Genomic DNA, 27,462 nt, shown 5'->3' with positions numbered 1-27,462 from the left:
CAAGCACACATCATCCAATTAGCCCTCATCTAGTCCCCATCCCATTCCCTCCCCCTCCCTCGATCCCATGCTTGTTTGGTGATTAACTTTGATACATATGTTTATGTACCTCCTGCTTCTTAAAGAGGCTCCATCCTCCCCTATTCCATACCCTCTGATTGGTCACCTTAATTGATTCACTATAGGGCCCTTTCTATAGCTCAACCTCTTCCTGTTGCCCCTTTCCTCCTAGTTATTGCTGATTAGGGGAGGCATCTGGTTTTAATTTTCTGCAATATTTCTCTGTGCATGCTGTGTTGAAAATACCAATCCCACTCTTGATGGCTCCAGTTGTAGCCTGGCTACCCGGTGGACTGATCCAGACCTTGCTGGCTCAAGCAGCGGCCTTGCCTCACGGAAGGCTCTGATCCCGGCCTCATTAGCCCCGGCCTAACCCCTCGGCAGGCTCTGGTCCTATCCTCTGAGACCCCAGCACCGGCCTTGCCTCGCAGAAGACTCCATGCTGGCCTTGTTGGCCCCAGCACCGGCCTAACCCCTCGGCAGGATCCGATCCCGGCCTCGGAGGCCTCAATAGCAGCCCTGCCTCATGGAAGGCTCCGATGCTGGCCGCTGGCCCCGGCACCAGCCTAACTGAATTCATTTTAAAATAAATCCCAATATTAGCAATTATAATATTTTCCATGTAACTTAAATGTGCTACCAATTTAAAATTTTAATAAATTAGAGTCAGATATTCTGATAATTTTTTTGGGGGTGGTACTGGGGTTCCTGGAAGCTCTTCTACCTCTGGGCTATACTCCCAGACCTATTTTATTTTTGGAAACAAGGTCTCTTAAGCCAGCCCGGCTGGCTTCGAACCTGTGTGATCCTCCTTTCTCTGCCTCCCAAGCGTGGGGATTACAAGGGTGCGCCACCACGCTTGGCTATTCTGATAATTTTTTAGTAAAGTGTGTGTGTGTGTGTGTGTGTGTGTGTTTTACTTGGGTTTGAGGTATGTTCTACCTCTGAGCTACATGCCCAGTCCTCTTATTTGGTGCACTGTAGTCATACATCTTAATGAATTACAAGATGGTGGAGGCATACATACACACATCACGCAGTTAGTCCTCACCCAATTCCACAACATTCCTCCCCCTCCCTCCTTCTCATGTTTGGCTTAGCGATTGATTTTTATATATTTGTTAGTGTACATTATGAACAGAAGAGAATTTCCTTTCTTTCCCCTCCCATCCCCTTAGTTACTGAGGTTCTCCTTAAATTGCTGAGGTTGGGCTGAACCTGCAATTCTCCTGTCTCAGCTGCCTAAGTACTAGGATTATAGGTCTGTACCACCATGCCCTGCTAGTAAATGATTTTAATCTATGGGTTTAATGCCAATCTTCTGTAAGAACAACTAAATGAATTTCAAGAAAACTACTTTACAGTTTCAAGTGAAAAATATAAAATGGGAAGCTAGAAACATTTTTCTTTAATTAAGGTCAAGGGTAATTGGTTTAGTATTTTTCATATTACTACCATAGCAGTTTAGAACTTTATTTTCCCAGAAGAAAATAAAGATGTGTGTATGTGTAGAATAGAACTCTATCCCTTCCACTTATTGTTTTTTTTTTTTTTAATTATCTTTATATATTTGGTGCCCTCTCCCCCCGCCCCCGTTTTCTCCCCCCCCCACCAATGGTTGGCCAGGTTAACCATGTCTTATTCATAATTTTACACATGTTCAGGTGAAGATGCTCCTTAATCAAGATCGGCCTTTCTCCTCTCCTATCTTTCCATTAAAACTTAGCTAGTATTTCCCCTCTAATATCTGGGGTCCTACTGGTATCCTTTGTGTTTTCTAGTTTGGGCATATTAGAGGAAACATGTGTATCTTCTCCTTCTGTGCTTGGCTGATCTCACTTAACATGATGCTTTCCAGGGCTTTCCATCTTCTTGCAAATGATAAAATTTTGTTCTTCTTTATGGCTGAATAGAATTCCATTGTGTGTATTTCCCACAGTTTTGCTATCCATTCATCTGTTGATGGTGATCTGGGTTGGATCCATATTTTGGCTATTACAAATTGTGCTGCTATGAACATAGGTATGCATATGTTGCTGTATTTCTCTGAATTCAACCCTTTTGGAAAGATACCCAGGAGTGGTATAGCTGGATCATATGGTGGATCTATTCCCACCTTTCTTAGGAATCTCCACACAGATCTCCATAGTGGCTGAACTAGTTTGCACTCCCACCAACAGTGTAAAAGAGTTCCTCTTTCCCCACATCCTCGCCAGCATTTGTTGTTGTTTGATTTCTTTATGCTTGCTACTCTCACTGGGGTTAGATGGAATCTCAGTGTAGTTTTGATTTGCATCTCCCTGATGGCCAGTGATGAAGAACATCTTTTCATGTATCTATTAGCCCTTTGTATCTCTTCTTTTGTGAAGTGTCTATTTAGTTCATTTGCCCATTTCTTGATTGGGTTGTTTGTTTTGTTGGTGTAGAGCCTTTTGAGCTCTTTGTATACTCTGGATATTAGCCCCCTATCAGAATGGTGGCTGGTAAAGATCCTTTCCCATTCTGTAGGCTTCCTCTTTAGGTTATTGATAGTTTCCTTTGATGAGAAGAAACTTTTTAGTTTAATGTTATCCCACTTGTTTATTCTTGCTTTAATTTCCTGAGCTTTGGAGGTTTTGTTGAGAAAGTTACTGCCTGTGCCAATATGTTGTAGTGTTGAACCTATGTTCTCCTCTACTAACTTCACCGTCTCAGGTCTAATTTCTAAGTCTTTGATCCATCTTGAGTTGATTCCTGTGTTAGGTGAGATATAGGGGTTTAGCTTCATCTTTTTACAAATGGCTAGCCAGTTCTCCCAGCACCACTTGTTGAAAAGGCTGTCTTTTCTCCAGCGTATGTGTTTGGCCCCTTTGTCAAAGATTAATTGACTAAAGATGTGTGGGTTTGTTTCTGTATCTTCTATTCTAATCCACTGGTCAGTATATCTGTTTTTGTGCCAGTACCATGCTGTTTTTACTACTATTGCTCTATAGTATAGTTTGAAGTCTGGGATTGTAATGCCTCCTGCGTGTTTCTTGTTATTGAGAATTGCTTTGGCTATTCTAGGTCTTTTCTTTCTCCATATGAAGTTCATGATTGATTTTTCTAGGTCTCTGAAGAATGTCACTGGTATTTTAATGGGAATTGCATTGAACCTATAGATCAGTTTTGGCAGAATGGCCATTTTGATGATATTTATTCTGCCTATCCATGAGCACGGGAGATCTTTCCATCTTCCAAGGTCTTCTTCTATTTCTTTTTTTAATGTTTTATAGTTTTTGTTGTAGAGGTCTTTTACATCTTGGGTTAGGTTTATTCCTAGGTATTTTATTGGTTTTGAGGTTATAGTGAATGGAATTGTTGTTTTTGTTTCCTTCATTGTGGATTCGTTGTTGGCATAAAGAAAGGCCACTGATTTCTTTAGGTTGATTTTGTAACCTGCGACTTTGCCGAATTTGTCGATCAGCTCCAGAAGTCTTTTGGTTGAGTTCTTTGGGTCTTCCAGGTAAAGGATCATGTCATCTGCGAATAAGGATAATTTCACTTCCTCTCTTCCTATGTGGATTCCTTTGATTTCCTTCTCTTGTCTGATTGCTGCAGCAAGAGTCTCAAGGACTATATTGAAAAGGAGAGGTGAAAGTGGGCATCCTTGTCTTGTTCCTGACTGTAGCGGAAATTCTTGCAGTTTTTCCCCATTCAATATAATGTTGGCTTTGGGTTTGCAGTATATTGCCTTGATGATGTTGAAGTACTTTCCTTCTATCCCAATTTTTTGCAGTGTTTTTAACATAAATGGGTGTTGGATTTTGTCGAATGCTTTTTCAGCATCTATTGCTATGATGATGTGGTTTTTGTTCTTGGTTCTATTTATGTGGTGAATAACATGTATTGATTTGCGTATGTTGAACCAGCCTTGTTTTTCTGGGATGAAACCGACTTGGTCGTGATGAATTATTCTCTTGATATAGTTTTGAATGCGTATAGCTAGTATTTTGTTTAGAATTTTTGCATCTATGTTCATTAAGGATATTGGTCTGTAGTTTTCCTTTCTTGAGGTATCTTTATTTGGTTTGGGGATTAATGTGATACTGGCCTCATAGAAGGAATTTGGAAGATTTCCATCTCTTTCAATTTCCCGGAACGTGTTATGAAGTATTGGTATTAGTTGTTCACTGAAGGTTTTGTAGAATTCAGCTGGGAACCCATCTGGGCCTGGGCTTTTCTTTGGTGGAAGAATTTTTATTGCCGTTTCTATTTCTTTGGTTGTTATTGGTTGGTTTAGGCTTGCTATGTCCTCTTGGTTGAGTGTAGGAAGGTTAACTGTGTTTAGAAATCTGTCAATTTCATCCAGGTTTTCAAATCTATTGGAGTATAAATTTTTAAAGTAGTTTCTGATAATGTTTTGAATTTCTTCACTATCAGTGGTGATATCTCCTTTTTCATTTCTAATTTTGGTAATTTGAGTTGATTCTCTTTTTCTTTTGGTTAGGTTGGCCAGGGGTTTATCAATTCTATTAATCTTTTCAAAGAACCAACTTTTTGTTTTATTGATTCTTTGAATTGTTTTTTTGTTCTCTATTTCATTTATTTCTGCTCTAATTTTGATGATTTCTCGTCTTCTGCTGGCTTTGGGAATGGATTGTTGCAGAATTTCTAGATCCTTGAGTTGTTTCATTAGGTTCTTTACTTGGTGGTTCTCCATCCTTTTTATGTGGGCACTCAATGCGATAAACTTTCCTCTTAGTACTGCCTTCATGGTGTCCCATAGGTTTTGGTGGGTTGTGTCTCTGTTTTCGTTTGTTTCCATAAATTTCTTTATTTCTTCCCTAATTTCTGCTCTTACCCATTCGTCATTTAGTAGTGTATCATTCATTCTCCATGAATTTGAATACTTTCTTTCGAGTTTCCTGTTGTTGATTTCTACTTTTATTCCATTGTGGTCTGAAAAGATGCATGGGATTATATTACATTTTTTGAATTTGCTGGTATTTTCTTTGTGTCCCAGGATGTGATCTATTTTGGAGAAGGTTCCATGGGCTGCTGAGAAGAAAGTGTATTCTGTAGTTCCTGGTTGAAATACTCTGAAAACGTCTATTAGGTCCATTTGGTTTATGGTTTCCTTTAGTTCTAAAGCATCTTTACTCATCTTTTGCCTCGAAGATCGATCCAGTGGTGTGAGAGGCGTATTAAAGTCTCCCAGAATTATTGTATTTGGGTCTACTTGGGATCTTATGTCCAGAAGGGTTTGTTTTACGAATGTGGTTGCACCCACATTTGGGGCATAAATATTTACTATCATTATATCTTCTTGGTGTATTGTTCCTTTTAATAAAAGGAAGTGCCCTGATTTGTCTCTTTTGATGTGTTTTATTTTAAAGTCTGTTTTGTTGGATATCAGGGTTGCTACCCCTGCTCTTTTTCGGTCACTGGTGGCATGGTATATCTTTTTCCATCCTTTCACCTTCAACCTGTGAATGTCTTTGGCTGTGAGGTGAGTTTCTTGCAGACAGCATATGTTTGGATTATGTTTCCTAATCCACATTGCCAGTCTATGTCTTTTGATTGGTGAGTTAAGTCCTTTGACATTAAGTGATATTATTGAAATATGCTTTTTGTTTTCTGCCATTTTGTGTTCTGTCTACTCTTGGGTGTTGTGATCTTTCTTCTTTACTTAAATGGCCCACTTATTAACTTCCTCGCTTCTCTGATTCTGGAGTCTGCTTCTTTTTTCTTCCTTATGATTTATTTCTTTAAGAATTTTCTCTAGTGTTGGCTTTGAATTCATGAATTTTTTGAGATTCTGTTTATCCTGAAAGACTTTGACTTCCCCATTGATCTTGAATAGTAGTTTTGCTGGGTAGATTAATTTGGGCTGGAAGTTATGTTCTTCCAGGGTCTGAATCACGTCATACCAGTCTCTCCTAGCATTCCTGACCTGGGTTGTATAGTCTGGGGTGATTCTTATTGTTTTGCCTCTATATGTCACCTGTCCTTTTGTTCTCACTGCTTTTAAGATTCCTTCCTTGGCCTCTATGCTGGTCAATTTGGTTATTATGTGGCGTGGAGTGGTTTTTCTTTGGTCCTGTCTCAGTGGAGTTCTGTATGCCTCCTGTACTTGAAGATTCAAGTCTCTTTCCATATTTGGAAAATTCTCTGAGATTATTTCCTTGAAGATATTACATATGCCCTTGGTCTGTACCTCTATCCCTTCCTCAATGCCTATTATCCGTAAATTAGGGCGCTTCATATTATCCCATAATTGCTGGATGTTTAGGTTTTGTTGCTGTAAAGATTTCTGTATATCGCTGACTGTGTTTTCGGTTTGGGATGTACTGTCTTCTAATATTGATATTCTGTTTTCCATTTCATCTAATCTTCCAGAGTTTCTTTCTATTGCTGTCTTCATTTCACTTATTGCTTCTTTCATTTCATTCCAGACCTCTTTCTGATTCTTTTTTAGTGTTTCTATTTCACCTTTAACCTCCTCTATACTTGTTTTAAAACCTTTCATCATATTGAACAACAAGATTCTGAACTCCCCTTCTTGCATTTCTAGTAGGTCAGTATTCGTGATTTCTGCTGTCTCTTCATAACTCCTGGTTCTCATATTTATAGTGTTCTCTGTCCTGTTTTTCTGATTTCTACCCATCGTTCGTGAGTAATGTGTTTAGTCAAATCTTAATATTAGGAGTTTAGGAGTATCGGCCAGTCAGCAGAGCCTTTCCAGTGTTGAAAGTGGGTGATGTGGGAGGAGCTGGGGTGATGGGTAAAGGAGTCAGATTAGGTGGAGGATATGTTAGGTTGAGAAGGACTTTAAGTATGATAAAGTAATAACTTGCTATGAATGAGAGAGAGTTAACTACTAGGACTCTTGTTGTTAGTAGAGTAGTTATGGATATAAAAAATACTTTGAGTTTATTCTTTATTTTGAAACAGGGTCTCACTGAGTTGTGAAGGGCCTCACTAAGTAGCTGAGGCTGTCTGCCTCACTAAGTAGCTGAAGCTGTCCGCGAACCGTGATCCTCCTATCTCAGCCCCCCGAATGCTGGGATTACAAGCATGCACCACCACACCCAGCTGAGAAAACTGTTTTAAATTAATCTTTTTGTGTGTTTACAGTTCTGGGGATTGAACCTCTAGCCCTATTTTTTATTCTTTATTTTGAAACAGGCTCTCACTAAGTTTTGGAGGGCCTCACTAAGTAGCTGAGGCTGGCCGTGAATGTGATCCTCTTGTCTCAGCCTCCTAAGTACTGGGATCACAAGCGTGCACCACCATGTCCAATTTAAGTTCATCTTAACTTAGGCTAAAATGCCCTTTGTAGAAAATGGAAAAGTATTTTGTGCAGGATATGTTAGCAATTCAAATATTTGTATTAGACGAAAAGTATTAATTTATCCTTTTTAAAATCATTTATGTAGGCTTTAATTCATGGACTAAACAGACATTATTATTCCATCACTATTAACTATCGGAAAAATGAACTGGAGCAGAAGGTAAGTTTAAATTTTTATCTTTAAAGAGGAAAAACTTTTTTAAAACAATTTAGACTATTACCTGGTATACGATTTAAATAAAAATTGTCCTTTCTTGTTTCCAAACATTTTTTCACGCTTAATGAATTATATCATAAAATGAAGGAATATATTATTGAAAGACTTATTTTCCCTTATTGGTAGGTAGAAAACTTAGAGTGAAAACAGGAAATAAATCAAGCATGTAGTTTTGATAGAGGATAAATTATTGAAATATTTATCACAGTTCTGTGGTTTTTCCGATTGTTTTGTCATCTCCAGTAAAATGAACTTTTATAATTCAGTTGCTAAGAATATGATTTTTCAAATTTGATCAGAATAAATTAATTTTGTAGTACGTTTTAAAAACATACCATTTTATAGGCAGTTAAGGGGAGTAAAAAGGAAAATAAGGTTTTAAAATATTTTAGACAATCTTAGATTCTTATTCCTTTTTATATCAGGCAATTTTTAAATTTGATTACTTTTTTAAAAAAATACATAGTATCATTGATTCTTCTCACCCCACTGCCTTCTAGATCACCTCCCTGGCTCCACTGGAGTTTCTCCTTTGCTGTCTGAAGTCCCTCCAGTGTCTCTATAATGCACCAATAAAATTATAAATATATATAATAAAAGAAACTTTTGATTCAGATAAAATTTTTAAAACACCTAGCATTTTAGTAGACTTGTATTTTCTGTTAATTTTTTTCTTTTAGAATTATTTCTAGTATAGTATTTTCTCTAGTATAGTTTTCTCTAGTATGGCCAGATATTTAACTCTGCTTATTGATTTTTAAAATTATAATCTGAACCACTTTTTCCCTTTTTACTATTATAACCAGTCATGTGTTAAATTAGTGTTTTATACTTCTCTCTGGGAAAGAGTAAAATAAAAAATTTTAAGAACACTGAATTTACAATAAAGTCCTTACATCATAACTATTAAGTAGCAAACAAGATCATTCTTTCTAGTTGAAGCTGTTCTTACAAAGGTACTTGTTGGGGGGGGTTGGTATAGGGTTCTCCACACCTACCCCCTCTTTCAAGCAGATCGCCTCCATTTCATTTCTATGTTGGCAGCAGGGTATACTATATTACATTTTTTTAAAGAAAAATTATATTTTTATATTTTAAAAAAGTTTTATAAGCCTCAAAGCCACCTATAAAAACCTGAAGAGGCCAGGTATTTGAGCATGTACTTGATACATGAGGAGAATAGGGGACTATTTCCCTTTTGGCTAGAGAGGACCTTATAAAACTGCCTTCCAACTGCTTGTTCATGTCCCAAAGTTTTCTTTTGATATGGTAGCTTACCTGGTAGCTCGATCAACATTTTCAAGAATTATTTTTAATGTATGAAATGGTTGTAGCCTGAGCACTACTCAGGTTCAAAGTGAAAAATTCATAATATTTTTTCAATCTGATATCTAGCTAATTACATAATTATTTTTTAGCATATAAATACATTTTATTACTGCTATTGTTATTAATCTACTCTCTTGGTACGAAAAGCTCTGCCTTTATTCTTATCCAGCTGACATGTATACTTAACTTGAGAGTCTCAATGAAATCCTTACCTAGCTAGGCATGGGAGGGATATCCTTCTGCTCCATAGGAAGCTTTAATTAGTGTTTTATACTTCTCTCTGGGAAAGAGTAAAAATTTTTTTTTTTTTTTTTTTTTTTTTTACTTTATGGCACAGGTAGTTGCAAGTATACCAAAATTTTGTAAGTATCTATTTTCTAAAAGAATATCAGTAAAGAAGATAGAAAGCAATAAAATAAATTGGAGTTAGCTGTGCAGGATTCTTTCAGATTTTTTATGTACTATTGTTGCCCCTGGAACCATAGGAAAATACTTGGGTGTGATGTTGAAATACTTCAAGGTAATTTTGTCATACACCTTACGTTTCAGAATTTTCCAGCATAAGATAAACTGTAAACTTTACTACAAATAGCTGCAAACCTATAAACAAGTAGGTTTTTTTTTTTAAACTAAACCCATCTCATTTAAGGTAACAGTGATTCTTTTGTGTGTGTGCTTGTGGTGCTAGGGATCAAACCTAGGACCTTGGATATGCTAGCAGGTGCTCTACCACTGAGCTATACTCCAAGCCCCTAAAGTACTCTAATGTCAGAACAACAACCTCCTGTAGCCATCTGCCCCCCGCATATTTTGTAATTTTGCACTCATCAAAAGGAAAAAAAAAATTTCTTTAACAAACATCTTCAACTGAAGAAAATTTGTAGAATAAGATTGAAGACAATCTTAACAATGTTAACTTTGAAAACTTATGAACTTCCAATAATAATTATAGAGTATTAAAATTTTAAAGAATCTTTGAAATTACTTAATTAAAAAATTTAATACAAGCTCTCAATTCATCAGTGTATAAGCTGAGACTTAGATTGATTGACACAAAGTTACCTAATATGTAGGACATTTTACTTCCTTGTCTCAGCATTTGAAAAACTAACCAAATGAAAAATTAGCAATCTTACTTAACCTAAGAGTTCCATCCATCCAATCATTCAGTAGATACTTATTTTTTTAATTTTAGATACTGTATGAGTCTAGACTCTGATGAGTAAACAAATTAAATGAGTTCTTAAACATTATAAAAAATAAAGTAGCAGGCTCAAGGAAGATAGATTTTTGTTTCTGACATTATGGGGTAGCTATTTTAGAGATTGTGATTAGGGAAGGAATCTATCTCTCTAAGGAAGAGAAGAAGGTGAGTCATGCAAAGATGAAAATGGCCTTCTAGAAAGGACAGTAAGAGCACAAGCCATGGGTAGGGAACAGTCCTTAGATTATATTAATATAAATTTAGGAGGATTTTCATTGGGATTAACTTGAATTAATAAGATTAATTCATTAATTCCAAAAGTTTTTGTCAATTTTCTTTTTCTCAAGATATGTGAAGTGATATCCTTCAGGCAGGAAAATAATTACTTTTTCTTTTCTTTTTTTTAGATGTTGTTAAATTTGCATAAGAAGAGTTGGATGGAAGGCTTGACACTTGAGGACTACAGTGAACATTGTAAACACAATGAATCAGTGGTAAAAGAGATGTTGGAATTAGCCAAGAATTACAATAAGGTAAAAGTTAATTCTAGCATTTGTTTTTGAAATATTTTTGGAATGTATATAATTAGATGTCAAACAATTATATAAATATAGTTAAAATAGGCCTGTTTTATTTTAAAAAAAAAAAGGCAACTGTAGACAATATAAGACAATATATAAACAAATTAAGTGGCTGTGATCCATTTAACTGAGCATCTGAGAGCCCGGTGTGGTGGCGCACACTTGTAATCCCAGGGCTTGGGAGGCTGAGAAGAAGGATCACACAAATTCAAAGCCAGCCTCAGCTATTTAGTGAGACTCTCAGCAACTGAGTGAGAACTTGTTTCCAAATAAAATATAAAAGAGGTCAGGGAGTGTAGCTCAAGTTTGCCAACCCCTGGTATGCAGCATGTAATATCATTCCATGTTTGAAATATTTTTAAGTAGTCAGTTTTTCTGGGAAGGGACAGAAAACAAGAGGATGTAGAGAACAACAACCATTAATGCTTGCAGCATATAATTTATTCTATAAATTTTACTAGTTTCCATTTAGTAAAGAATCCATTTAGTAAGTTTTTGTTGAAGAATTACTATGTGCCAGGCATCAGAGATACGGGAAAAAGCAAGATATACAGCTTAATTTCTATCATATCATTTAGAATCACAGTTCAACTCAAAATGTATTTTTCAACTTTTTAGACCAAAACTAAATAAAATATAAGAGTTTACATCTTGAAAGCCGGGCGTGGTTGGTGCATGCTTGTAATCCCAGCATTCGGGAGGCTGAGACCAGAGGATCGCAGTTCACGGACAACCTCAGCTACTTAGTGAGGCCCTCTGCAACTTAGTGAGACCCTGTTTCAAAAATAAAAAATAAAATAGGGCAGGGGGTATAGCTCGGAGGTCAAATGCCCCTGGGTTCCATCCCCAGATCTTCAAAAAGAAGAAAAGATTTTACATCTTGACCCAGTAGATATAAATGTAAATGTGTACATATAATTTTAACAGGAACATAATGAAACAGTATTTACTCTTATTACATGTGATACCTTCTCTTATTTCTCACTGGACTCCATATTATTCTGTTTCCCTTAAATTCATATGTATCATACCTACAGTTTTAAAAACACACTTATGCATTATACAGTGTTATATTTACAGATATTATTGAACATCTTCTGTACTCTTCTGTACAAGGCTGCAGTGGAAAATTGAGTTCCTTACTTTATGTATTGGAAAACAGGCTCAGTAAGACAAATTTATAGTAAGTACCCAGAGCATGAGGCAAAAATTGGTCTCTTCTATAATACCTTAGTATTCAAATTATTCACAGACCAGCTGTATCAGCATCTTCTAGGATCTTAATAAAAATACATATTCTCGAATGGATATTTTAACAAAGATATCCAAGAGATTGATATACTGATTTATTTCTTGGTATCAGGGATTAAAAACCCATTGCTACTCCTCTGGCCTTTTTTTTTTTTTAAGAAACAGGTTCTTACTAACTTGCTAAGGGTGCCTTGAACCTGTGATACTCTTGTCTCAGTCCTGAGATTATAGACATGTGCCACCATGCCCAATGAGATTGATTGGGTCCTGAAGAAACTGCCATAGAAAAATTCATGTGACGTCTTCTAGGATTTTAGAGGCTCTGACTTGCACTTGGTTTACTATCCCAAGTGACTTTATTAGAGAACAACATTAGGCCCTAAAGGATGGTAAGATTTGGACACGTGGAGGAATGTCAATTGAGGCAAAATAAATATGGATAAAAATTCAAGATAGAAAAGGCATAGAACATATTCCACAATCCCACTACTAGGGATATATCCAAAGGAAATTAAATCAGTATGTCAAAGAGATATTTACACTTCAATGCTCATTGGAGCAATATTCACAATAACCAAAATATGGAATCAATTTAAGTGTCCAACTGAGATAAATGGGTAAAATATAGTGTATACACACAAACACACACAGTGGAAAATTATTCAGCCTTTTAAACAAAAGGAAACCCTGCCAATTTTAACAACACAGGTGAACCTGAAATACATGATAAGTAGCCAAGCACAGAAGGATGAATATCGCATCCTCTCATTTCTATGAGATTTCTAAAAACATTGAACTCAGAAGTAGAAAGAATTGTGGCTAACCAGAGTCTTGATGCAGATGGTGGGAAGGATTGGGGAGATGTTGAGAGAAATAAGAAAAGGCACAGGAAATGTTTAGGGAACTGTATTCTTGGCTTGAGTGCATATTTAAGGGGGAATAGTGGGGGGAAATTTTTTTTAAAGTTCTTGAAGTCAAGTAACAGAATTTAGGATATCAGGATAAGAATGTTTGATCAGAGACATATTATGCCTAGAACCTAGTCTTAGAAGCATAATTTTATGGTGGTATAGAAGAAATCCTGTAAGAGGAGATTTGAACAATAGAGTCTCATATAAGAGTTTACTATTAGCCAAACAAAAGGTAAAACGCATCTGTATTAGCATAGTGGCAGTGAGCATGGAGGCATCAGTAGACAAAGAAGTAAAGTATGGCTCTTGTTGGATAGATGCAGTAAAGAAGAAGGAAAGAATTGAAGATGAATTCAAGATTTCCTTCCTAGGTGACTAGAAGTACGTTGGTAGCTGCAAAGTGGTTAGTGAGACTCATCAACCTAGTGAGACCCCATTTCAAAATAAAGAAAGAAAAAGAAGTAGATTGGTAACATTAACATTTTAAGTTTAGGTAGGAGTGAGGAAAGGTACAAAAGTTCATTTTTAAGCAAGCAGAATGTGGGACTAAAAATTAATAGTAAGGGCTGGACTTTAAGGTTTCAGGGTCATAGTTTAAGAATGATAGTGATTGTTACTGCATAAAGTAACATTTTCCTTTTTAAATTAAACACTTCTTCCCAAAAAATACTGTCTAAGAGATAGTGTAGAAATTTGCTTAAGCCTTTTTCTCTCTCTTCTCCCTCTCCTCCTTTCTCTCCCTCCCCCTTACCCCCTCCCCTCTCTTTGTGTGGTTTTAGGGATTGATCCCAGAGGCATTCTACTTGTGAGCTACACTCCTACCCTTTTATTATTTTTTGTCTTAAAATGGTCTCACTAGGTTGATACTATCATTGAACCTGCAATCCTCCTGTCTCAGCCTCCTAAGTTCTGTGATTGATTACAGGTGTGCACCACCATGCCCAGCTTTGCAAAGTCTTTTGAGGGAATTTTTGGGAGATGTTTTATGAGAGAATTGAGTTTTGGAATAAAGTCAATGGGCTTAGCTTATATAAACTAAGTTCCAGCAAAATTAAGTTTGGCTTTTAAAGAGCTTGTCCTTTATTTTATATATATTCAACCAGAAATCCACACTGATGCTGTATTATAGGTAACTTTTTTTTTTAATCTTTCCAGTATTGTGTTTATGCTATGGAGGTAGAAAAAGAAAGAGTAGTTTATAATTTGAGATAATTAACCTTTTATAAATATGAAAGTTATGACAAGTTATTATTCAGCAGACTGTAGAAATGGTTTTTATTTCTCTGTAACATATACATTTAAGTAAATTCGTATTGGTACCACTGCCAGGAAATAACCTATTTATGGTTACTGCTGCCCATCCACAGAAGTTTTTCCTATTTTACAGTTTTAAAAAATCTCTGTAGTACTCAAGAACTTGTAAGGTTTGGTTAAAAAATGAAAACAATGTGTAAGCTGTGATATGAAAGAGTCCAAATTTGGGAATGTAATTCCCTCTATGATTGAAAGAAATACAGTGGATTTTTTTAGTAACACTTAAAATATAAAATGAAAGGCCTATGCTACCAATTCTTCATAGTATTCTTTTTAATTGGTTGGTGTTTTAAACTAAGGTAATTACCGTTAGATGCTAGTTAGATCCTAAAGTGAAAGGTTAGAAAATAATTAAATTCCTGTGTTCCAAGTTTTCAATTTCAAGTATAAATTCCACACAGAAATTCTGCTTAAGTATTACTCATATAATTTTTCTAATTACCGAACTACAACACTCATAACTCTTAATTCAAACCTCCTAATTTATTCATGCCAAGATGTACCTGCAATTTTTAGATTTTGTTAATATTTGAATATATTATTTGTAAATGAATGTAGGTTAAAAAATGAATTGCAAAAAGTGCATTTTAAGAGTAGTAGTGGTAGTGCACTCTTCTAATCTCAGCTACTGAGATAGTAAGGTTACAGTTTAAGGCCAGCCTCAGCAAGTTAGCAAGATCCTGTCTCAAAAATTAAAAATAAAAAAATATTTTAAGGGCTGGAAATGTAATTCAGTGGTAGAGCGCTTGCCTAGCATGGGCAAAACCCTGATTTCAGTCCCCAGTGCCACACATACCCATAAAGAATATCATACGTAGCTGGGTGTGGCAGTGCATGCTTGTAATCCCAGTACTTGGGAGTCTGAGAAAGCCTCTGGGTTACAGCAACACACACACACACACACACACACACACACAGCATAGGTAAAAAAAAAATGTGCTTTTTTTTAAGCATGCAGTTTTATAAATTCTGAGATGCAACAGTTTACTTTTCAAATGGGATATATTGACCTACTTAGTAACTTGATGGAAATTCAGGATATTCCTTTTATGATTACATATAAAGTATGTAAATATATGATCACATGTGGTTTGAACATCTTGTTTTGCTCTAGTATAATAAGGTAAGGAAAGCAAAAGAAAATATAAATATTGGGAGAAATAGGCCAGATCATCATTTTCATCATTATTTGAATATGACAGGATATGTTTGCAATCACACATAGAAATTCAAGAAATTGCTTGCCTATAATCCCAGAACTTGGGAGACTGAAACAGGAGGGTTGTAGGTTCAAGGACAACTTCAGCAATTTCTCAAGACCCTCAACAACTTAGACCTATTTCAAAGAATACTGGGATTCAACCCCTAGCACAGGAAGAAGGGGAAGAGGATGTGGGCTGAAGCTCAGTGGTAGAGCACTTGCCCAGCATGTGCAAAGCCCTGGGTTTGATTTTCACTACATTAAGAAGGGCGGGTATATCTATATTGTACTTAAAAGCTATTATAAAGTTTCAAAGTCATTGGAAACCCAGGTTTCTTTTCTGCTCCACTTTCCACTTTGCCTTCCATCCTTTATGTCACCTCTTGATTCATGGCCAGAACTTTAGCCTTCCCATCTATGACAGAACTGGAGCTGGGGCTGGGGCTGTTGCTAAGTGGTAGAGCACTTGCCTTATCTTACATGAGATCCTGCTTTTAATACCCAAGACCACTCAAAACTAAAAATCCTTAACTTTTGACCCAACTGGAAGAGAAGGAAAGACAAAAGGAGGGATAGGTTCATCTCATTTCAGAATTCTTTCCCTAAGTCCACCCTGCATTTCAGATTATCTGCTATTGGCAGGACTTGGTCAGACAGACACATCCAGCAGCAAGAAAGTCTGTGTAACATAATCATTTTGCTAGGAGCACTGAGACCTTTAGTAAAATCAGGGTTATGTTGTTAACAAAGAAGAGGATACATATTGAATAAGTAGCAGACTGCCATAAAATTTTTCTCAAAAAGATGAATCATATTTTCTGCAATATACACACAAACATGACTGTACATACTTACATACTTATATGATCCTTATTTTTTACATCTCTGTTTAATGTCATTACATTTTAAAATTGAATTCCTTGTAAGATTATATTATTCTTTGTGTCATACTGGGGATTGAAACCAGGGCCTCACACATGCTAAGCAAATGCTTTACCACTGAGCCCCCAAAAAAATTTTTTTAGAAAGAATATGTTTTATCAGTGCTACCTGATAAATCTTGAACTTGGCATTAATATTGTTGTTGTTGTTGTTGTTGTTGTTGTTATTCAGGATGCTTAAAAATAATGGGTTTTTCTAATTTATGCACAAATTACTCTGAGGTCTCTGTTTAGCAACCATGGTTTCATTGCTTGTTGCCTGCTTGGCTAGAGGCAAGTCAGCCTTTCTGAACCCTGTTTCCTTATTTCAAAAATGAGATTGCTTTAAGGATTATAAAGAATATATGTGAAGCATCTAGTCCATGATGAATGTCTAGTGAAATGATGGTTATAGCCAATTCTGTTACCATTCTTGACTGCTTCCTGTTTTTCCCACATCAGATTAGTCAGCAAGTCATTATTCTAACCATACTAACCCTTGAGCTAATCCGCTTCTACCTTGCACTGCCTTGTCTCCTAATTGGTTTTCATGCTTATTTAGTCTTTCTCACTCAGACCCATTTTTTAGAGCCTGGTGTGGTGGCACACACTTGTAATCCCTGTATTTGGGAGGCTGAGACAGAAGGATTGCAGGTTCTAGGCTAGCTTTAGCTATTCTACAATTCAGTGAGACCCTTTTTCAAAATAAAGAGTAAAAAGTAGGACTGGGCGTGTAGCTTGGAGGTAAAATACTCCTGGGTTCAATCTCTGGTACCAGAAAAAAAAAATAATTTTTCATGTTATCAAATCATGGGGGCAGGGTGGGGATTGAACCTAGGGTATTCTGCTTCTGAGTTACTCTTCCCCTCAACAGCCTTGTTTTGAAATAGGGTCTAACAAGGTTGCCAAGTGTATTACTACATTGCTGAGGCTGTCCTGAAACCTAGAATACTCCTGTTTCAACCTTCCAACAAGTACTGGGGTTAAAAGCATATGCCAACTTGCCCAGCTTCCAGTGTTCTTTTGAAAATGCAAATTAGTTGTATGCCCCCCCAAAAAGAGTAAAAACATGCAGAATGAGGAAATATTTATAAATCTTAATGTTTGATGAATCTAGTATCTATAATATATCAATAACCTTTACAATTCAACAACAAAAGACAAGCCAATTCAAAACTGGGCAAAAAGTCAGGCATAGTGGTGCAAACCTGTAATCCCAATATTTGGGAGGCTGAGACAGGAGAATTGAAAGTTTGAAGCCAGTTTCATTTTGTGGTTTCTTAAAAGTTTAACATAGACTTTACCATATGACTTAACAATTCGACTCCTATATATACATATGCCTAAAAGAAGGGAAAACACATATTCAAATAAAATTTTGTATGTGAATGTTCTTATTCATAATAGCCAAAAGGCAGAGACATAGCAAATGTCTAAGACTAATAAATAGACCATTACATAGTCATTAAAAGGAATAAAGTACTAAAACATGCTACAATATAAATAGACCTCTGCAACATTGTAAATGACAGGTGCCAGGCACAAAAGATCATACTACATGGTACCTGTTATGGTTTGGATTTGTGTCACTGGGGACTATATCTGCCTCTCACCCTTTCTACCCCTCCTCTGCTTCCACCACTGAGAACTGAGCACCATTTTTCATCTCTCCACCCTGCCCTAAAGCAAACCACCTTTGATCATAGACTGACCTCTGAAACCTCTGAAATTGGGAACTTTAAATATACCTTTCTTCGTCCAAGTTGTGCTTATTAGATATTTTGGTCACAATGATGGAAAAGCTGACTAAAACAGCACCCTTCAGATGAAATGTCCAGCATAGGTAAATCTATAGGGACAGAAAGCTGGTAAGTAGTTGCCAAGGACATAAGCAAGGGAGTACTAGGGAATAACAGCTTCACTAGGTTTCCATATGGGGTAATGCAACATTTTGAAATAGAAGCGATAGCTATACAACATTGCAGATATACTAAATGTCTTTGTTTTGTTTGTTTGTTTGTTTGTTTGTGGTACTAGAGATAGAACCCAGGGGCATTTGACTCCGAGCTATACCCCTAGCCTGATTTTTTAGTCTTTATTTTGAAACAGGGTCTCACCAAGTTGCAGAGGGCCTCGCTAAGTGGCTAAGGCTGGCTGCAAACTGTGATCCTCCTGTCTCAGCTTCCGGAATGCTAGGATTACAAGCTGCGTCACCATGTCCGGCAGCATCTTTGAATTTATCTTAATTTTTAAAATAATTGATTCATATCACCACCTGCATTAGAAGTGCTTTTGATGACAGACATCTGTGTGCCCTAGAATGAAGTCCAAACCTGTATTTCTTCTTGCTTGCCTCTTTAGCGTTATCTCTTACCACTGTTGCATTGTTGCAGTACTGAATAATTTTCAGTTTTTGGAATTAATGCTCTTTCTTGCTTCCTGGCCTGAAGTACTCTTATCACCATAGCTCCATCCCAACTCCTCATTTTCATTCAGGTCTCATTCAGTTTCATTCAACTCTCTCCTACTGTTGATATCTTCACCATTTCAACAATTGAATATTATTTGTTCTTTATTTATATGTCAATAAACTCTGCTTGTGAACTTTTTTTTTTAAATTTTCTGGTTTTAAAACTAGTGTAGACTTTTTGGATTCAGCTAGATAGATGCTCAGTATTGTTGAGTGAATGAGGTTCTCTAAAGGGCACCTCTCTTACTATTCCTTCACTGTTATTCATCGAGGCATCTTGTTCCTGCCCCTTCCTTAAGGCTGAACCTCCCAGGTCATATCCTTTCCTAAGTCTGCCTCCAGTGCTCTTTAGAGCATAGCCTTACATGGTGGAGCAGGGTACTGGTGGCAGCTTGTTCAGAAAGGAGGTTGATTTACATTCTTGGTACACTGGTTTTTAATTTCTTTTTATTTTCCTTATCTCCCTGCCTTCCCTGCCTTGACCTCATACCTCTGGCCTTTCTAAATCTCTTCCCTTCACTTGTGTGCTTATACATCCTCTGGTTCTCCTTTTTGGCAGCTACCACTCTACTGCCTTTGCTCTTCTATTTTTATACTTTGGGGTCGGGGTCTGTAGATTGAACCCTGGGCAGTCTACCTTCAAGTTACACCATCAGCCATTTGTTGACTTATTTATTTATGAAACAAGGTCTCACTAAGTTGCTGAAGGTGGCCTCAAACTTGTGATCCTCCTGTCTCAGCCTCCCTAATACTGGGATCACAGGCATTGGCTACCATGCCTGGCTTATTCTTAGACTTTTTGTAAAAAGATCTGGCCTGGTATGCACAAGGTTCAGTCCCCACTACTACCAATATTTTTGGTCTCTTTTCAGGATTGAGCAATGCTAACAACCTTGTTCAAGAGTGGGTAGTGTTATCTCTTCTGCGTAGTACTTCCTCAGGGCAGTGCCTATACCAGTGTGGTTTCAGTGGCATTTTCATCAAGACTCAGGGTCTTTCTCTTTCCTTGTTACCATAAGTGTCACATGATGTGTCTCCCCTAGTGAATTCTGCATATCGTTACCCTCACTCTTTTACCTCTGGGTGATCCACAAGGAAAAGTTAAGGTACATTTACTTACCACTATCCCAATCATTCTTTTGGACACTCTTTTTTATATATTTCATATTGCATTATAATTTGAGATTTATAATAGGTGTGGTGGTGCATGCCTGTAATTCCAGTACTTGGTAGGGTGAAACAGAAAGATTGCAGGCTCTACAATAGCTTCAGCAGTGTTAGACTCTCAGCAACCTAGTAAGATCTCATTTCAAAATAAAAGATTAAAAAAGGGTAGGCTGTGCAGTTTGGGGGTAAAATGCCCCCCACACACAGAGTACAGAGTTACAAACAAGTAAAACCCAATTATGAGCTCCTTCAGAGCAAGAAGGGTTTGACAAATTAATTCCTTTTGTAATAGAAATATTGCTGAAATTAATATGTGATTCCCACAAGGAAATAGTGCCTAATGTCTTTAAGGGAAATGTTGATTAACTACATCATTGGCCTACTTTAAGAATTTAGTAAGTTGATATTTATAAAAGTGTGTATGTTGATTTTTTATTAGTGATGGTAGTAAGAAAAGGTTTAATGTTCTTCATATATAAGCCTCATACCTTTTTAGATAGTTTTCAAATTGCTTCATGTTAATTTTGTTTTCCTGTCTTACAAAGTTATTTCTTTCAAAGCATTTTCTACTCTGTACTGTGTATAGTTATATATGCAATATAAAAATATAAGTTACAAGAAAAGTAAAATATGCTGTTTTGAAATCCACTAGCAGAGGTTACTTATTGGTGAAAATTAGCATATTTTATTTTAATAGTTTATGCCCTGTTTTACTTTAAAATTGCCATATTGGTGATATTAGAAGGCATGTGCTTAAGAGGGATCATGGCATGTTACAGAATGAATAAAACATGTCAGTGGGAAAAATATCAAAAGACTAATCAAAGAAGTATGTGGCATAAAAACTATGGTATCAAAACCAAAGATTACTTTTTAAACTTTTCATTTTACTTTTTTTTTGGGGGGGGTGGTACTGGGGTTCCTGGAAGCCCTTCTACCTACGGGCTACACTCCCAGACCTATTTTATACTTTTTTTATTTTTGGAAACAGGGCCTCTTAAGCCAGCACGGCTGGCTTCGAACCTGCACGATCCTCCTGTCTCCGCCTCCCAAACGCGGGGATTACAAGCCTGCGCCACCACGCCCGGCTTTCATTTTACTTTTAAGAAAAAAGAAAAAAAGAAAACTTTCATTTATTAATCAGTAAACATTTTTTGAGAGCTACTGGATGTTCCAAACTTTATGATGTAAATAAAGATTATTTACTACAGTGTAAATAAAGATATATCAGTGCCCCCCAAAAAACAACAAACAAAAACAAAGGTTAAGAGAATAGAAGAGAAAACAGGTGTCAGAGTCATTCTAAAGGTGTTCAGAAATTAGAATTGGCCTGGAGGAGATGTTTAAAAGAGTGTTAGTAAAATAACAAGAATCAAATCCATGTTTGCTAAAGGGTAAATAAAATGGTGAAATTTGAGATATAGGTTTTCAATTTGAGAAACTTGACCATTAACAAAAACAAAACAACACAGAAGAGTGAAATTAATGGGTTTAGTAAAATACCGAAGATAGGAGGTATATCTGAGGGGATTATGATCACGTAACAGACCAAATTCCAAGAATTTCTCAGAACTGTGCAGACCGTGCATGATGGGATAGCCATCTGGGGGTCTTTGTTGATAAACTGTTAAAAACGTTTCTAGTGTGAATAGCCACAAACATTTTCAGTGCTTTTTTGTTGGTTGAGTAAACCGAAGAGCACGAATGCAAAAGCAAAATTTGAAGCCAAATCACAGAAGTTGCCATAAACACAGAAGTTCCCTAGTGAGGACACTGCCTGTGCCTGAATTTCATTTGTTTTTGCTGCTACCATTTCTTAATTTTTCCTGGTGACTAGCCAGATTAGAAGTGTAAATGAAGACAGACTGGTTTTGCCCAGATGGTAGGTGACATACAGGTAGCTTAGGTAGAGGGAGACAATATCTAGGGGTTGATGTGATGATGTGGTCTTTCTTAGAGTGGAAGAGATGTGCTTACTCTTTTGTCATGGGGGTTTGGAACCTTAGTATATGCCTAAATCTACAGCTGCTCCTCATTTCCCAGATGGCATCTATGGCTGGGAGTACTTTTTACCATCTGCACTTCTCCAAGAGTTTGTGAACTCTCTCTTTTAATTATTGGGAATAGAAAAACTTAATTGGTAAAGTGGTTAAATGATGTAAAAGATTTTTAAAATTTGTTAGAGCTTTTTATATCCTTCTTAACCTTTTGGATAAGATTAGTACTTTAAATGCTTTTTGACCTTCATCTTTGTATATCTGCCATCTTTTATATTTGCAATGATCCAAAATACTCCCTAATAACTATATTCTATGTGGATTGGTATTTTGAGCCAAATTCCAAAACTCTTGTCTCCTTCCAATACTGTAGTAAGTACTGTTGTTGGCATGTGCATAGAACAACTAATACTGAATGGGTATGGAGTACAAACTTATGTGAATTGTTCCATTCATCTAGTATGCTTTTAAGTCAAAGTATAATTTTAAAATTTGTAAACGTAATTTAGAATGAAAAACTCTTAATGCATGTCCTTGTTTTCCTTTATGTAAAACATTGAAAAGTAGAAGCAATTTCTCAGTTCGGAAATACTTTCATAACTAGCTGAAAATAATAGAGTGACATCTGACTCTGAAAATGAACATATTCTCTGTCTAGGGGATTCTACATTTGGAGTGCTGTTAATTTTTATTTTTCCTTCTTTCAGGTTTGAGTCATAAATAAAATTTCTAATGATGTATCTTTAGTAATCCTTAGATACAATACTTATTAACCATCTTTTCTCTTTAGGCAGGTTCCATTGGGAAAAATTCTCTAGATAGTTTGTCCATTTATAAAATTAGACACTTGCCATCTTTGCTCATTTTCAAGTTCTCTGTTTACAAAACTATTAAGAAGGTGTGAAATGCAGCCAAACTTCCCAGTTTATGGGAAATGTCTGATGACTGCATTTCCTACATGTTCATTGTTCACACATGAAGAAATTTGGCAGCTGTGAGATTATTAAGTTTAGAGTATCCAACTCTAACCCTCACTGGGATTTTGGTTTCCTGCTTTCTGCCACTAGATTTCACCCCTTTTCGTAGCCATTTTTATGGTAAGTGCTGTGGTGGCATTTCTTGAGGTTGGTGATCATTAAGTTTTCTAAGTTTTCCAATTATCATACCCTATTAAAAAAAACCCACAAGACTACGAATTCTCCTCATGCACACTTCTGTCATCAGGCTGTAAGATGCCCAAACTGTTAAAAAAGAAGATTACTTAAGCTTAAGATTCTCGATAAAGATTTTGGGTTGATGCCATTATTGAGAGAGGAAAGAAGTGATGGTAGCTAATTAAACGTAATAATTTTTTAATTTTTTTGCTAGAAAGCTTATGGTCATAGCTAAGCTAACTAAAAGTTTTAGAAAGTGGATTAAATTTGTTATTTTGGTTGGTTTGATTTGGTTTTTAATTCAAGAAATTTATTTTGATGTTGAAAACTTCAAATTACTCTATTTCTTCATGGTTACTGATGATCTCTATATGGAGTAGTGAGAGATTGGAAGATGTGCAGAGATTAATATGTGATTTGTTAAGTAAAACAAAAGTAGTCAACAGCTTTTTTAATCCTAATTTCTATTCAGTAGGTACTGGATTGACAAGAAAGGGGAAACAAAGAAATGGGAACTTGAGCAAGAACGACTTTGAAAGTAGGAAAAGATGATAGAACAGAATTAGTGTCCTAAGAGATTAACTCAGATACTTCCATCCTTCAGTCTCTCAAAAGAATTTAATAATGGTTTCCAAATGGTTACTATGTAGTATTGTTTGCTGTTTTCGTTACTGTTCCTGTATATCTTAAGCCTGTTTTCAAATGATGATGGTTCTAGTTTTATTACCTTGGAGGTTATCCTGAAGATTAGCAGGATTGCTTTATGCTCAGTATTATTTTTTTGATTATTTCTCAGTGGAAAAAGCAAATTTAGAATTTGAAATTTTGTCCTTTGTGTTTCATTCACAGGCTGTAGAAGAAGAAGATAAGATGACACCTGAACAGCTGGCAATAAAGAATGTTGGCAAGCAGGTGAGGTGTACTGTAATAGGTTATACACTCACGTAACAACATGCTCTTAGAGAGTTAAAACTAAATTATTTTGGGGCCTTAACGATTTTCTTCTGTCTCTTCATTCTACGTTTTTCTTTGTCATGTAAATATGATACCAATTTAAAGTTCACTGAATTTATTTGATGTCAAATTCTTTTTGTCATTTACAAAGAATAAATCATAAATCTATACCTATGACATGCTATCTTTAGTGAAAACAGTTTGATAGAAATTAGGATTATGTGCTGAGTTAATTATTCAAGTATTCTTTTTACTATAGATTAAGTAAGATAATAGAGGGTGTATCCCTATCATATGTTACAGTTTAGAACTTTATTGGTTATATTGCATGAAAGAAAAGGGTTCTAAATATCTGTCCTTTCATTCATCTAAGATGAAATACAAGTTTTAGTCTCTATTGGGGGGGTACATAACCAATTAAAGGAATCTACAGATTAATTAGACTGTTTTTTAAAGAATGTTGATTGCATTTTCCCTATTTCATGGAACATGGTTATCATATTGCTGATGTTGGCAGAATCTTGATATTTCAGATGCAAGACACTAAGCTGTCTTTGCTTTCAGCCATCCTACCATATGCTCTGATCCCATCACATCTCACAAGCTATGTAGGTTTGGGCCAGGACCATTCTTGGATGGGAAATCTCTAAGAATCACCCAGCTGCCACAAGAAGTAATGTAGATAAATGATAAATGAGTTACCAATTCACTATAAAATCAATTGCTCTAACAGAGTGAAGGGGCAAAGGCCTGACTTAATCATCTATCATAAATAAGAAAATAATATCTCAGTACATTTTACATAGTATTATTTAAAAAGAACTACCCTCCCCAAACCAAAATGAAATAGTTTGTCTTATTTTCTCTTTTTATGTTATATCAGCCTTGTCTTTTTCCACTCCTTATTTTAATCTAATATGTAATATTAGATCACAAATTTATAACTTTAACTTTACAAAATACACTTTGAATAAATTACTTTCTGAGGCTTTATTTTGTTATTGTAGATTTTATTTAACAGCTCACAACAAAAGAAAAATGAAACTGAAAAATACATAATTGACAAAGCTTAATAATCTATCAGAATCGTTTTTAAAAATGTAGATCACTAATTTGCAACCTTAATTTCATAGAATTCATTATTTGAATAAATTACTTTCTAAGGCTTTAGTTTCTTAATGTAGGTTTTATTTTACAGTTAACAACTAAAGAAAATTGAAACTGAAAAATACGTAACTGTGACAATGCGTAATAATCATCAGAGTCATTTTTAAAAACATAGTATGCACCTCAGTGATGTGGCCTCTGCTGTGGCAAAGAGGAAACTGTCTATGATGGAATCAAACCAACATCCTTTTCTCCTGCCAGTCTTTCTCAGTATCTGTCACTTAAAAACCGCCAATGCTTATTTCTGAAATAAATAATAATACTGTGGTCTAGTCACTTGAAATTATATGTGGGATGTTGTATCTCAGATTATTTAAATAAATCAGCATGTTGAAATTGCAAGTTAGAAAAGCACAGCTAAAAATTAATTCCAGTAATGAACATTCACTTAAAGTTAAGTATTTTAACAATATCCATAAGAAAAGATGTTTAAATTAAAATTCTTTGTGTGTACAATATATATCCTTTATTTCAAAGCTTTCAGATTTAGCTGAAATACTGCATTCACCCATAAACATACATATAAGCTAAGCAGTTTAAATTCTTTTACTCTAATGCAATTAATAAGCCCCAGTTTTAGCTTGGTCTACTTAAAAAAAATAGATTTGATTAGTTAAACTAAAGGACTGTAGCTGTATAATTTTCTATATTTTGTCTAAAGTATCTTCATGAAATATTCTTAACATTTTAGAATTGATCTAAATTGTATTTAAATTTCCAACTACACTGACTTTTGACCCATGAATATTTTCTGAATGATCTAAAAAAGCATTGCTCTTAAATAGAACTTTACAGAATTCCTATTTTTACTAAGGTATGGAGAAAAAGTAGTAAACATTCATGTTGAGGTGTTACCCTATCAATACGTTTGCTTTAAATACAATACCCCAAACGACATTTAAAATATATGAGCGACAGAATGCACACACATACTTAGGCATGTCCGCACACATATAAATGCACTTTTCTTAAAATCATATGATTGTGGGCTTTATAAAATTCCATATTTCCTCTATAAAAGTCTCTAGTACATTTATAACATTGATTGTGTAGATCAGCCTTTCATTATATGCCCTATTATTTTATTAGCTACACACCCTTTTAGCAGGTTTTAAACTTCTAAGAATATAACAACATATATGGGAAGTTAAATTGTAAAATATATGTAGATTTAGGTTTCTTAACTAATTTTTCCAGGTATTGAAAAAAATCTAAGTAATTTACCAGTAATACAGTTCTTTTCTCCTCTTTTTCTCTCTTTGTTTCAGGATCCCAAACGTCATTTGGAAGAACATGTGGATGTACTTATGACTTCAAATATTGTCCAGTGCTTAGCAGCTATGTTGGATACCGTTGTATTTAAATAAAACAACACAGAAATCTATTACTGATACTTTCAGTGTATATTCTTCTGTTGTTTCTAATATTCAAAATCTAGGGACCTCTGAAGGTGTATTTGGTTAAATATAAGACATCTGGCATCATTTGCAACACTATAACACCTCCGGTTCTCAGTTGTGCAATTACTTCTGTTTCTTAAGTCAGGGTCTTTGCAGTTCCAAGTTGTATAAGGATACATCAAAGTGGACAAATTTTGTTAAGATCCCATTTAATATTAGAAGAAATCAGTAGCACAAATATATTTTGATTGTTGCTTACAAAATAAAATACCTTTACGATCCACGTCTCCTGAGGTCTTTTTGGCACTGGGTGGAATTGACAGAATAACATTTGACAGTGCTTTAGAAATCTCACACTGAGATGTTTCCCTTTGCATTTTAAGATCTTATAACACATAAAACGTCAGTGTAGTAACAAAACTTCACAAGTGGCTACTTCATTAGTGAGTAACTCAGAAAAAAAGTTTATATTTTATTTAAAGCATTTCTCACAAGCTAATATTGTATATTCAACATTTTATTGTTGTACTTCCAGGATTTCAAAAGAGTACATTTAAGAAGAAAAAGGGGGCAATTTATTTTAATTTTAAAACAGTTTTCATGTTTTAAAAGTGTACATTCTGCCAGCAGTTTTGAAACTTTCTAGAATCTGGCTGTTGGAAAGTACTCTAGAGTTTCATCTATGGTAGCCATAGAAGATTATATGTGTGTGTGTGTGTGTGTGTGTGTGTGTGTGTGTGTGTCTTCAAGATGAGAAAAGTCCTAAAGTGACTTTGATATTACAAGCTCATTCGTAGTAATTTTTTATGTTCCCAAACTAACTTAGAAAGCCCGAGTTTTAGGAACCAAC

The 27,462-nt window shown here is 35.6% G+C and overlaps 1 protein-coding gene across 1 annotated transcript in view; it reads left to right on the top strand.

The window, feature by feature from the left end:
- PSMD14 (proteasome 26S subunit, non-ATPase 14) overlaps positions 1–26,579 on the top strand; it is a gene marked incomplete at both ends in the record, with an annotated part of 100,223 nt that extends 73,644 nt beyond the window's left edge. Inside the window, 4 exons of the mRNA XM_080689260.1 lie at positions 7,461–7,535; positions 10,533–10,658; positions 23,941–24,003; positions 26,481–26,579. Of these exons, the coding sequence (XP_080545386.1) occupies positions 7,461–7,535; positions 10,533–10,658; positions 23,941–24,003; positions 26,481–26,579 (363 nt within the window). The remainder of the gene's footprint in view (positions 1–7,460; positions 7,536–10,532; positions 10,659–23,940; positions 24,004–26,480) is intronic.
- Between the last annotated feature and the right edge of the window lie 883 nt (positions 26,580–27,462).

Source organism: Muscardinus avellanarius (genome assembly GCF_963383645.1).
Source record: "Muscardinus avellanarius genome assembly, chromosome: 2".
Taxonomy (NCBI): domain Eukaryota; kingdom Metazoa; phylum Chordata; class Mammalia; order Rodentia; family Gliridae; genus Muscardinus; species Muscardinus avellanarius.
The sequence above is the reverse complement of the archived record's forward strand: the minus strand, read 5'-3'. Positions and strand labels throughout refer to the sequence as shown.